Here is a 12778-nt window from a genome sequence, read left to right on the forward strand (position 1 = left end):
AATGCCAACTCAGAGTGTACAAATCAAAAAAAAGAGGTTTAAAAAAATGAACAGGAGAGACTTAACATCCTCTGGACTACTGGATTTAGCACTAGGCATATTCATTAGTAAAAAAGGATTGATTATGTGAGGGGTTACTACACAAGTGCCATGTAAAACATTAATAAAAGAATCTAACAAAGTTTGGATGTACTCAACTTTTAATATAATATAATCTAACTAAAGATTCCTCAGTGTAACCCATAATCAATATTAGAGAAGGAATTATTACACACCAGTGTTGTTCTTGAAATGGATAATGATTCATTCATACAAATGTCTACTGAGTGCCTACTATGCTCTAAGCCCTATTCTGAATACCAGGAATGAACCAGTGAGCAAGACAGATCATGGCCTTACTCTCCAGAAACTTACATGCTTGTGAAAGGAGGAAGGCAATAAAATGTAGACATATATTACACGGCGACAAGTGCAATGGGATAAAATAAAGCACAGGATGAGGGGCACAGAAAGAGCTATTTTATATAGGGTAATAGAAAAAGGCTCAGAAAGAAGGTGGTGGTTAAGCAAAAGCCTAAAGGAAGTGGAAGTGACGGAGCAAGTGAGGAGGAGGACTGGAGGAAGAGCCTTCCAGGATACAGAAAGCAGAAAGTGCCAAGGCAACAGCAGATTTGGCAGGCTCACGGGACAAGAGACCCCTGTAGCTGCAATGCAGTGAATGAGGTAGAACACAGAAGGAAACAAGGACAGAGAGACCAGGGTCAGATCATGCATGGACTCTGGAAATCACGGTACTTCACTCTGAGTGAGTTGGAAGCATGACAGAGCATCTGAAATAAACTGACAGGACCTGACTTTCTTGTTGAAGGATCACTCTGACAACCGAGCTGATCTCGGTATTTGTTTTTCTCCTTCTGACTTACCTCACTCTGTATGACAGACTCTAGGTCCATCCACCTCACTACAAATAACTCAATTTCATTTCTTTTTATGGCTGAGTAATATTCCATTGTATATATGTGCCACATCTTCTTTATCCATTCATCTGTCAGTGGACATTTAGGTTGTTTCCACATCCTGGCTATTGTAAATAGTGCTGCAATGAACACTGTGGTATGTGTCTTTTTGAATTATGGTTTTCTCAGGGCATATGCCTAGTAGTGGGATTACTAGGTTATATGGTAGTTCTATTTTTAGTTTTTTAAGGAAACTCCATACTGTTTTCCATGGTGGTTGCATCAATTTACACTTCCAACAACAGTGCAGGGGGGTTTCCTTTCCACCACACCCTTTCTAGTATTTATTGTTTCTAGATTTTCTGATGATGGCCATTCTCACCAGCATGAGGTGATACCTCATTGTAGTTTTGATTTGCATTTCTCTAATAATTAGTGATGTTGAGCATCTTTTCATGTACCTCTTGGCCATCTGTATGTCTTCCTTGGTGAAATGTCTTTAGGTCTTCCGCCCATTTTTTAGCTGGATTGTTTGTTCTTTTGCTATTGAGCTCCATGAGCTATTTGTATATTTTGGAGATTAACCCTTTGTCTGTTGATTCATTTGCAAATAGTTTCTCACATTCTGAGGGTTGTCTTTTTGTCTTGTTTATGGTTTCTTTGCTGTGCAAAAGCTTTTAAGTTTAATTAGGTCCCATTTGTTTATTTTTGTTTTTATTTCCATTTCTCTAGGAGGTGGGTAAAAAAAGATCTTGCTGTGCTTTATGTCAAAGAGTGTTTTTCCTATGTTTTCCTCTAAGACTTTTATAGTGTCTGGTCTTATATTTGGGTCTTTAATAGACTTGGATTTTATTTTTGTGTATGGTGCTAGGTAGTGTTCTAATTTCATTCTTTTACATGTAGCTGTCCAGTTTTCCCAGCACCACTTATTGAAGAGGCTGTCTTTTCTCCACTGTATGTTCTATCCTCCTTTGTTGTAAATTTGGTGACAATATGTGCGTGGGTTTATCTCTGGGCAGTCTATCCTGTACCATTGATCTATATTTCTGTTTTTGTGCCAGTACCATACTGTCTGGATTACTGTAGCTTTGAGGTGCAGTTTGAAGTTGGGGAGCCTGATTCCTCCAACTCCATTTTTCTTTTTCAGGATTGCTTTGGTTATTTGGGGTCTTTTCTGTTTCCATATGAATTGCAAAATTTTTTGTTCTAATTCTGTGAAGAATGCCATTGGTACTTTGACAGGGATTGTATTGGATCTGTAGATCGCTTTGGGTAGTATAGTCATTTTCACAATATTGATTCTTCCAATCCAAGAACATGGTATATTTCTTCACCTGTTTATGTCATCTTTGATTTCTTCCATCAGTATTTTATAATTTTCTGAGTACAAGACTTTTGTCTCCTTAGAGAGGTTTATTCCTAGGTATTTTATTCTTTTTGTTGGAGTGGTAAACAGGAGTGTTTTCTCCTGTTGATTTCTCTTTCTGATTTTTCATTGTTGGTGTAGAGGAATGACAGAGATTTCTGTGCATTAATTTTATATCCTGCAACCTTACCAAATTCATTATTAGTTTGAGTAGTTTTCTGGTGGCATCTTTAGGATTTTCTATGTATAGTATCATGTCATCTGCAAACAGTGACAGTTTTCTTTTCCAATTTGTATTCCTTTTATTTCTTTTTCTTCTCTGATTGTTGTGGCTAGGACTTCCAAAACTATGTTGAATAAGAGTGGCGAGAGTGGACATCCTTGTCCTTTTCCTGATCTTAGTGGAAATGTTTTCAGTTTTTCACCACTGTGTATGTTGCTTGCTGTGGGTTTGTCATATATCGTCTTTATTATGTGGAGGTAGGTTCCCTCTATGCCCATTTTCTGGAGAGTTTTCATCCATCATAAATGGGTGTTGAATTTTGTCAGAAGCTTTTTCTGCATCTGTTGAGATGATCATATGGTATTTATTCCTTAATTTGTTAATGTGGTGTATCACAATGTTTGATTTGCGTATATTGAAGAATGCTTGCATCCCTGGGATAAATCCCACTTGATCATGGTGTATGATCCTTTTAATGTTCTGTTGGATTCTGTTTGCTAGTATTTTCTTCAGGATTTTTGCATCTATGTTCATCAGTGATATTGGTCTATAATTTTCTTCTTTTGTGAGACCTTTTTCTGGTTTTGTTAACAGGGTGATGGTGGCTTCGTAGAATGAATTTGGGATTGTTTCTCCCTCTGCAATTTTTTGGAAGAGTTTGAGAAGGACTGGTGTTAGCTGTTCTCTAAATGTTTAATAGAATTCGCCTGTGAAGACAACTGGTCCTGGACTTTTGTTTGTTGGAAGATTTTTAATTACAGTTTCACTTTCATTGCGATAGGTCTGTTTATATTTTCTAATTCTTTCTGGTTCAGTCTTGGAAAATTGTACCTTTCTAAGAATTTGTCCGTTTCTTCATGGTTGTCCATTTTATTGGCATGTAGTTGTTTGCAGTATTCTCTTATAATCCTTTGTATTTCTGCGGTGTCAGTTTGATTTCTCCTTTTTCATTTCTAATTTTATTGATTTGTGTCCTCTCCTATTTTTTTCTTGATGAGTCTGTGCAAGGGTTTATTAATTTTGTTTATCTTCTCAAAGAACCAGCTTTTAGTTTTATTGATCTTTGCTACTGTTTTCTTCGTTTCTATTTCATTTATTTCTGCTCTGATCTTCATGATTTCTTTCCTTCTACCGACTTTGGGTTTTCTTTGTTCTTTTTTCTCTAGCTGTTTTAAGGGTTAGATTGTTTATTTGAGATTTTTCTTCTTTCTTCAGGTGAGATTGAATTGCTATAAACTTCCCTCTTAGAACTGCTTTTGCTGCATACAATAGGTTTTGGGTTGTTGCATTTTCATTGTCATTTGTTCCTATGTTCTTTTTTGTTTGTTTTTTGTTTTTTTGCGGTACATGGGCCTCTCACTGTTGTGGCCTCTCCTGCTGCGGAGTACAGGCTCCGGATGCACAGGCTCAGTGGCCATGGCTTATGGGCCCAGCCGCTCCGTGGCATGTGGGATCTTCCCGGACCAGGGCACGAACCTATGTCCCCTGCATCGGCAGGCAGACTCTCAACCACTGAGCCACCAGGGAAGCCCCCTATGTATTTTTTAACTTCTTCTTTGATTTCTTCAGTGGTCTCTTCGTTATTTAGTAGTGCACTGTTCAGCCTCCACGTATTTATGCTTTTTAGTTTTTTTTCCTGTAATTTATCTCCAGTCTCATAGCGTGGTCAGAAAAGATGCTTGATACGATTTCAATTTTCTTAAATTTTCCAAGGCTTTATTTGTGACACAAGATGTGATCTATCCTGGAGAATGTTCCATGTGCACTTGAGAAGAAAGTGTATTCTGCTGCTTTTGGGTGGAATGTTCTATAAATATCAATTAAATCTATGTGGTGTATTGTATCATTTAAAGCTTGTGTTTCCTTATTTATTTTCTGTTTGGATGATCTGTCCATTGGTATAAGTGGCGTGTTAAAGTCCCCTACTATTACTGTGTTACTGTCGATTTCTCCTTTCATGGTTGTTAGCATTTGCCTTATGTATTGAGGTGCTCCTATGTTGGGTGCACAAACATTTATAATTGTTATATCTTCTTCTTGGATTGATCCTTTGATCATTAGGTAGTGTCCTTCCTTATCCCTTGTAACAGTCTTTATTTTAAAGTCTATTTTATAGGACACGAGTATTGCTACTCCAGCTTTCTTTTGATTTCCATTTGCATGGAATATCTTTTCCCATCCCTTCACTTTTAGTCTGTATGTGTCCCTAGGTCTGAAGTGGGTCTCCCCGGGATCAAGTGGGCCAGGCGATCGCCCTTGGGTCCTCTCTCGATCCTCCCGGAGGGCCCCTCCTGCCTGCCTCTCCTGCTGTCCCCGGCCTCAGGGGTGCCGATCCTGTCTGGCCTCCACTTCTCCTCTCCACTCACTCACCCCACATCCTACCGGTTCACTTGGGGGTTCCTCCCATCTCCTTGGGCATCAGGGTCCCCCCCCAGCAGCTGGCAGGGGCCCTAGTTGTGGGGAGATGCTAACTCCATATCTTCCCACACTGCCATCTTGATTCCACCCCCTCCGTATACTAAGTTTACATCATAAAGATGAACTATATACCCGGGAGGGACTTATTGGTCCACTGTAAACATGTAACTTTTAAACACGTGTGGGTTGATACATTTTCTTTAAATAAAATGTGTCTGTTTAATTTGTAACTGCCACAAGTAAATATGGCTAAACAGCTTTTCACACAAGTCGAAGCTTTATTATGTCTAGCCTAAAATGCAGACTCTGTGGCATATGTGAATTTCCCTATGAGAAGCCAACGGGAAGAGGATAAGCACCTCAAATAAATAGCCAATCAGCTCGGGCAGTGGAGACCAGAGCATAAGGACTGACCATTCTGATAGCCAGTCGAGAGGAGCAATGCCATGTGTTTTAAGAAAATACAGAAAAAGAGAAACTGTGACTTCAAAAAAGAGTCTCATATCTAGTATCACAACTGTGGATAATTTTCTGAATTTCAGGCATTTGAGTCATAACACATATGTCAATATCAAATACTCTAGGACAGGGGCTGGCAAACTTTTCTGTAAAGGGTCAGAGAGTAAATATCCCAGGCTTTGCTGGCCATACAGTCTGCAGCAACTACTCAGCACTGTCACTAAGGCACAGAAGCAGCCATAAGGCAACATAAATGAATGAGAGTGGCTGGGGTCTAATAAGATTGTACTTACGAAAACAAGCAGCAGGCCATATTCAGGTTACAGGCCAGTTTACCAACCTCAGCTCTAGGCTACAGTTCTTGACATTTGTTTTTAAATAGCAAGTCAAGTGAGAAACACTTCTCACGTTACACCTGGGGAGTATATACATAGGTACGTTTCACACTATGAGACTTACACTTACTGTAGGCAGTGCACTTTGATATTCCTTATTCTGCTGTATTTTATATTTGTTTGGTTTTTATTTTGTGGGACTTTGGGGGAACCATCAGAAATCACTACGCTGATCTCACAAATTGACAGTGAGTGACTCACAGTTTGAAAAAATTTGCTGCAGTGTGAGCAGCAGTTGGGACTTATCCATTTACTGATTATCCCAAGTAATAATGGAAACTTTTCAGTGACATACAGTATTTATTGAGTGTTTTCCATGTGCCATGCATCGGCATATGTTCTAGGAATCCAGCAATTTAAAAAAAAAAATTGCCCCATAATTCTTAATATTGTTGTATTTTCTAAAAGGTAAATACTTACATGTGTAAAATAGGATAATAACTGTACTACCTACAAACCTCATGAGACTATTGGGAAAATGAAGCGTTTAGCAAATATCACATATTCAGTAATTTTTCCATACCACTATTGTTCAAATAATTAAGTACCAAGAAGTACTTTTTAAAATCAAGTTATCATCTCTACTAAAATAAAAGATGCTTTAAGTTAAAATTCTAATTCTTTAGTTAATGAAGATGGCCTTATTTACATTATTTAAAAGTAGTACTGATATACTGAGAGTCAATCGAAGTTACAACAGAGAATTTTAATTTGCCTGTCTCTCCCTCCCCCATCTCCCCCACCCCAGAAAAAAGAGTCAGAGAAGATTTAAAGGTTTAGACTTCATCCACAAACCATGTGCCATCTTTAGATCAATTTTCACCATCAAGTGACCCATAGCAGATGATACAGGTGAAAAAAAACTCAAGAAATATAAAAGATACTCCAAAATCTATCTTAAAATGATTACCATGCCTGCTTGATCGTAAAAATAGGCCATATATAAACTTCATAAAACCAATGTTTTAATTGTTAGAAAAATTATTTTTCCACATTGAATAACTATTTTGCATTATCAACAACTAAAAGTGAGCTCCATAAGAGCAGAGATTTTTGTCTACTTTTCTTCACTGCTATATACCCCAAATTTAGAAGAGTCCTTGGCACTTAGTAGATTTGCACTAAATATTTGTTGCATGAAAGAACAGTGAACAAACAACAATGACTTGTCAATTTGTTTATGTTTTAATATAATGGCATTCAAAAAATTAATATAAAATGTAAATCATTTAAAAGTAACATATTTAAAGATTGTCTGACTTCTAGCTTAACTGGTTTATTTCTAGCTTTCTAGCTTAACTGGTTTCTAGCTTAACTGGTTTATTAAATCTTACGATTGGTCAGAAATTAATGTCTCTCTTTTTATAGGGATAAAGAAAGAATCTTACCTTCTTTTTCTACTCTAAAAACAAAAGTTCTTTGTGTTGTAACAACTTCAAATTTGTTGTCTCCTTGAACTCGTACCGTAGATATAGCAGGAAGGGGAATTATTCCTTTTGAATACTTCTCCTGTATTGGTTAGAGAAAAAGATCCATAAAGAAGAAACATTAAAATAAAATTCCCTTTATCAAAAATAGAATGGCAAGATATTTACAAGTGCTTCTCTTTCATAATTTCAATCTAAAATTTTAAAATCACATATAAATAGCATATCTCCTTATATACACTTAAGTCCCCAGAAAGGAAAATATTAAGTGCCCCTTCCCAGTGAGATGTCTTTTCACTTTTCTCTTCATCTGCATCTAAGAGACAATGACTCACATACAAACAACATAGCAGACCAGCAATACATAGTTACAAAAAACAGTGGTATGTTCTTTGAAACAATCTGGTCAAAATGATTTTATGGTGTTTGCAGGCATCTGCTGGCCATCACAGGTACTGTAACTACACCAATTCAAAACCACTGCTACATATTGTGAACAAGAATATTATCTAAGAAACCAGACTGTTGGATTGTATCAATTAACCCATATTACTCAATGCTCTGATAATGAAGATCTTAATCTCCACTGCATCACTTTTTATTCTCCAGTGACTGAAGAGTGAAAAAACATGGATTCGGCTCTTTGCAATTGGCATATACCTATTACAATTTTGCTCAAGAAAGTCATTCTTAAGACTCTTGATAATTTTCTCCGTCTGCATTTTCCTGGACCCTCCTAAACCAATTGGCATAATCATCGCCCCCATAATTTCAACTATTTACTAGGAGTGTAACATTTACTGGGCCCTGTGTTGGAAAGAAAATTCCAACAGTATTTATATGTTCAAGTGGCCTCAAAATGAAAAACCAACTAACCAAATGAGAAAAAAGTTTAAAAATGAGTACAAGACATGGGAAGTAAGAGTACGAAGATGAGAATTGTCAATTCTGCTTACAAGAGGTCAGAGGTATTTTCACAGAAATAGTGACATTTGAACCTGACTTTAAGAAACCTTAAGTTAACCAAATAGATAACTGAGGGGGCAGCGGGTATCCTGGCCAGAAAGACTGAATAACAGAGGTGTAAAGTAGAGAAGTAAGAGGAGCTGCAGTGTCGAGTCAAAAGAGATGAGGCTGAAAACATAAATCAAGGCCACATCATGAAAGGTCTTAGTGTCAAAAGAGTTCAGACACAACTTTATGGGGTTTCTTCTACAATTCCTTTCCATCATCCAGGGAACCATCACTTTTGACCCGGGTCCCAAGTATCTGAAACAACTGGTTAGGAGAAGAATGCACTAAACCATTCCATGCAGATCACAAGGGTCAAGTTCACATTCCTCCCACTGCAGCCATACAATAGCAGATGGGTAAAAGACAGTTGCTGCGAGCAACATGACAGTCTACTGGGAAGTTTCTCCTCTGCCACTTGAAGAGATCCACTATACTCTCATGGTATTCCCTCTTAGTTATCTGACAGTTTCTTCTACTCTAGCCCCCATTCCTGCCTTTATGTATCCATCAAAATTCTATCCATTCTTTAATGTCACCTTCAATAACAACACCATGAAGGCTTTCCTTTATCCTCTCAAGCAGCCAAAATCAAGTAAGATACTTGAACTGTGATTTAGGAAGATGAGGGGGCAACTTCCTGGAAAAAGGGGAGGGAGGTCAAGGAATAAGTACTAACAAAATAACTTTTTCTCCTCCTTATTTTCCATTTTTTTGGTTTTATCTTCTCTCCCTAAGACAAAAAAAATCCCTTCTTACTATTTCAACTACCAACTTTATGTGGAGAATTCTAAAATCTGTCCCTTCCTTCCTTCCTTCCTTCCTTGTCCATTTCCGTCAACTCCAATCCTGTATTTTGAATCATCAATGGGACATATAACTGTCCCATAAGCACCTCAAACTTTAAAACTGAATTACCTCCTGGAAACATACCCTTCCTCTATATCTGTCCATAAAAATATCATTCTTCTGGTCAATCAGTCTTCAAAGGCTACTGCCTTTGACTTGTGCTTCTCTTTTGTACCCACATAACCTGGGACTCTTCCGACATCTACATGGTCAACTTGCTCCCTACCAGTTCCTGATTCTTTCTAGTCACATTAGCTTTCTTGAAGTTCCATGAATACATTGTGGTTCTGCTCAGTCCAGTGACTACGTACTCTGTTCCGCAAGGAACCATTTTTCATACCCATTTTCACATACTTACTGCCTCTACATCTTTCCTATTTCAGCATGAATATATGCTCTGAAGAAAGCCCTCTGACCAGTCTCTTCTCTCAGGCCCCTCATCCTCACCCAGCCAGATAACCCTAATTTAACAGTAACCTGTACTTTCCTCTATAGCAATTACTAATTCTAATTTAAATGATGATTCTTTATATTTACCGTGGGATCATCTGATCAGTACAGTCTTTCCAAACTGACTATGCACCTTACATCTATTTTCTCCATTACCTTTCACATAATCAGTATTGCATATTTTCTGAATGAATGAATCCTATGTCCAATCAATCACAATTATACAAACTCCGACAGCTCATTTTTAGTATTTTTCGAACTTCATTTTTTTAAACACCTCCACTGGCCTATACAGCCTAAACCCTGATAAATTAATGCCTGATTTACTGCACACTCTCCTGATTTGCCTCCCTACTTTCAGCTTGTTTTTTTCCCTCTCACCTTTCCTGCATATTATTGTTCAAATGTCATAGTTGGAGAGAATAAAGGAAACATTCATGGAAGAGGAGAATGGGATGGGTCTTAACGTTTGCACAGGATTTTCATGGATGGTAATGGCTAATGAGAGTCAGAGGGAAGAGCAAAACCATGGAGGTAAAAATACAGGAAAAGACACACAGGTTCTCCACAGTTGTACCAAGACACTGTCGAAAAAGGTCACTGCAAAGAAACACATGACATGATTGGCTTAACAAAGAAAACCCAATAAATCCAAGTGGGTTATAATGGCAATATTAGGCAATACTAGACCAGGAAGTGCTCTAGGAATTGACAGGAGGGAGAGAATGTCTCCCCATTGTCAGGCAACTTAAGAGATTCAAAGGGGCACAGCACCTTTGGGGACAGTGATACAGTCCCTCTGGCTGTAAGTTTGTAGAGGCTGAGTCCAGACGGTGAAAAATCCAGAATATCCAGAAACATTTATTTACACTTTATCCCCCAGGTGATCCACTGTCAAACTGTAGTTTGCCTAAGAATTAGAGGAACTTACAAAAATACATCTCTAGTGAGATAATTAACTATATGTTGAATAAAATGTTACCATTAACCCATTTTTCAGCAGAGAAAAAAATGAAGCAGCATTGTAGAGAAAGACACAGGAATTTTAAAAAGATTTTCCTTCTTCTAGATCTCTTCAAAGAGATTAAAAAAAAATTCCTTAAAAACATAACAACTCACCAACATGCCTACAATAATAATGTTGTTTAACGTTAGTACTTATGGAAGAGTAATAGAAAAATAAATTCCCCAGAAGTGATAAAAATGTACTTAAGAAGCGAAATACAGGAAGTTGTAGTTTCTCTAATGGCTCATCTATAACCTTTTCTGAGATTCTAAGATAAATCTCAAAATTTTTAACACTGTAGAGTTGATTTTACGTTTCCATTCTAACACACAATAACGACAAAACGGGAAAAGAAAAAAACTAAACTAAATGACACTAGGCTCAAAATGACTGCATTTTTCAGCATGTGAAATTTTCCTTAAGGAAAGAAATTCCAAAGCATCCCTTGAGCCTATAATACACAGATATCTAGGTCAAGTTTGCCATTTATCTACCACTTTCAGACAATGAAATGACCCCAGGGCAATTCTGCCCCCAGCTGAGTGAGAAGAGGGGTGAGTGAGATCTCGTGGTAGGTGACCAGATATCAAGGCTGTTGGGATGATGCCATTTTCAGTAATACGATGAAAAGGCCTTGCTGAGACATGATTGAGCAGCACTGAGGAAAGCAGAAGAAAACTAGGGGAACAGGCAACTCTGCAAACTACCTCCTGAAAGCCCAACAACAGGCTTCTCAAGTGCACATGTAAACACTCAAAGACACAACTCCTTGGTGCACAGGACCACGAAAACTGCACACCCAGCTGAGTTAGAAGCTATGGCCACACTTATGCTCTCTGTTCACTGGCCTTGAAATCCCCTCTTCCCAGTCCACCAATCCATCCCTTTTGCCAGAAGGGTCACAACAGAAACCACGTCTCCTTTTAGGAAACACCCATCCTAGTGTTTTGGGGTTTTTTTGCCAACATGAAACCACTCATCTGAGTACTAAAGGAACAAAATGCCATAGGAAACAACAATATGAATTTTTTTTTTAAATTTTAATGTCAAGGTAAAGAATTTGTAATGATTCATCTTAACAAACTTTTTATCTCAATTTAAAACCAAGGCTGCATCGTTTTTATTGCATCAGGGTGGCTAGGTGCTCAGCTCCTCACTACAGTTGAGATGAGCTTTTAAAGGACAAAGAGAGTGAGTCTGGTTGGACAGAGACACTAGAAATTCTCTCTCCTGAATGATAATGATATCAACACCTACAGAGCCTGATGGCACAGAACAGTTTTCTTCCTCATTTCAAGCAAACCAGAGAAGGGCACAGGTGCTAAAGAAAACCAGAGATCAGATTGCATCAGATACAGAGACCACATTTTACTCACCCTTGGTTACAGAAATTGTCTCAAGATTCAAATGAACAAGCAAACTAAAAACCATAGCTAAGGCAGAAAACTAGCTTTTAAAAATGTTCATCCCTGGGCTTCCCTGGCGGCGCAGTGGTTGAGAGTCTGCCTGCCGATGCAGAGGACACAGGTTCGTGCCCCGGTCCGGGAAGATCCCACATACCACGGAGCGGCTGGGCCCGTGAGCCATGGCCACTGAGCCTGCGCGTCCGGAGCCTGTGCTCCGCAACGGGAGAGGCCACAACAGTGAGAGGCCCGCGTACCGCAAAAACAACAAACAAACAAACAAACAAAAAAATGTTCATCCCGTATCTTGCAAATGTCAAAGAGGTGTGTTTAAACCTATCTGATGCTTTAGCGGGATCACTGCAAAGAGAAACCAATGAATACTTCTCTAAACTTTCTATTATTCTTAGTGTTGTAGCATGCAGTATTACTTTCTGTCTAAAAGCATACGTTCTTCTTTCTTGTAGCACTGAGCAATTAATACATGAAAGGGAATCTAAATCTCTATTTGAGCCACCAATAACACCAATATTAGGCAGTGAAAAATCACTAAATAATGGGAAGATAATATTAGATTATAAACTATAAATAAGAGGATGTGGTTAAGTGTTAAATCAATATATTAAAAGAATGTATATAGTTAAGACTGTAAAATTATATGATTTTAACTAACAAAAAATACGGTCTATTTATTAGTTGAAACTTTTTAATTAAGGAAATTTTCAAACACATAGAAGTTGAAAGATTAGTACAAGGAACACTCATAACCTCAATTGGACAGTTGTTAACATTGCTATTTTTTGTTTTACCTAGCT

At 38.0% G+C, this 12778-nt stretch overlaps 1 protein-coding gene across 1 annotated transcript in view; it reads right to left on the reverse strand.

The window, feature by feature from the left end:
- ARAP2 (ArfGAP with RhoGAP domain, ankyrin repeat and PH domain 2) overlaps nucleotides 1-12778 on the reverse strand; it is a 183717-nt gene that overhangs the window by 130364 nt on the left and 40575 nt on the right. The window contains exon 7 of the mRNA XM_007449426.1: nucleotides 7206-7326. Coding sequence (XP_007449488.1) covers nucleotides 7206-7326 — 121 coding nt within the window. The remainder of the gene's footprint in view (nucleotides 1-7205; nucleotides 7327-12778) is intronic.

Source organism: Lipotes vexillifer, unplaced genomic scaffold, assembly GCF_000442215.2.
Source record: "Lipotes vexillifer unplaced genomic scaffold, Lipotes_vexillifer_v1.1 scaffold153, whole genome shotgun sequence".
Lineage (NCBI taxonomy): Eukaryota > Metazoa > Chordata > Mammalia > Artiodactyla > Lipotidae > Lipotes > Lipotes vexillifer.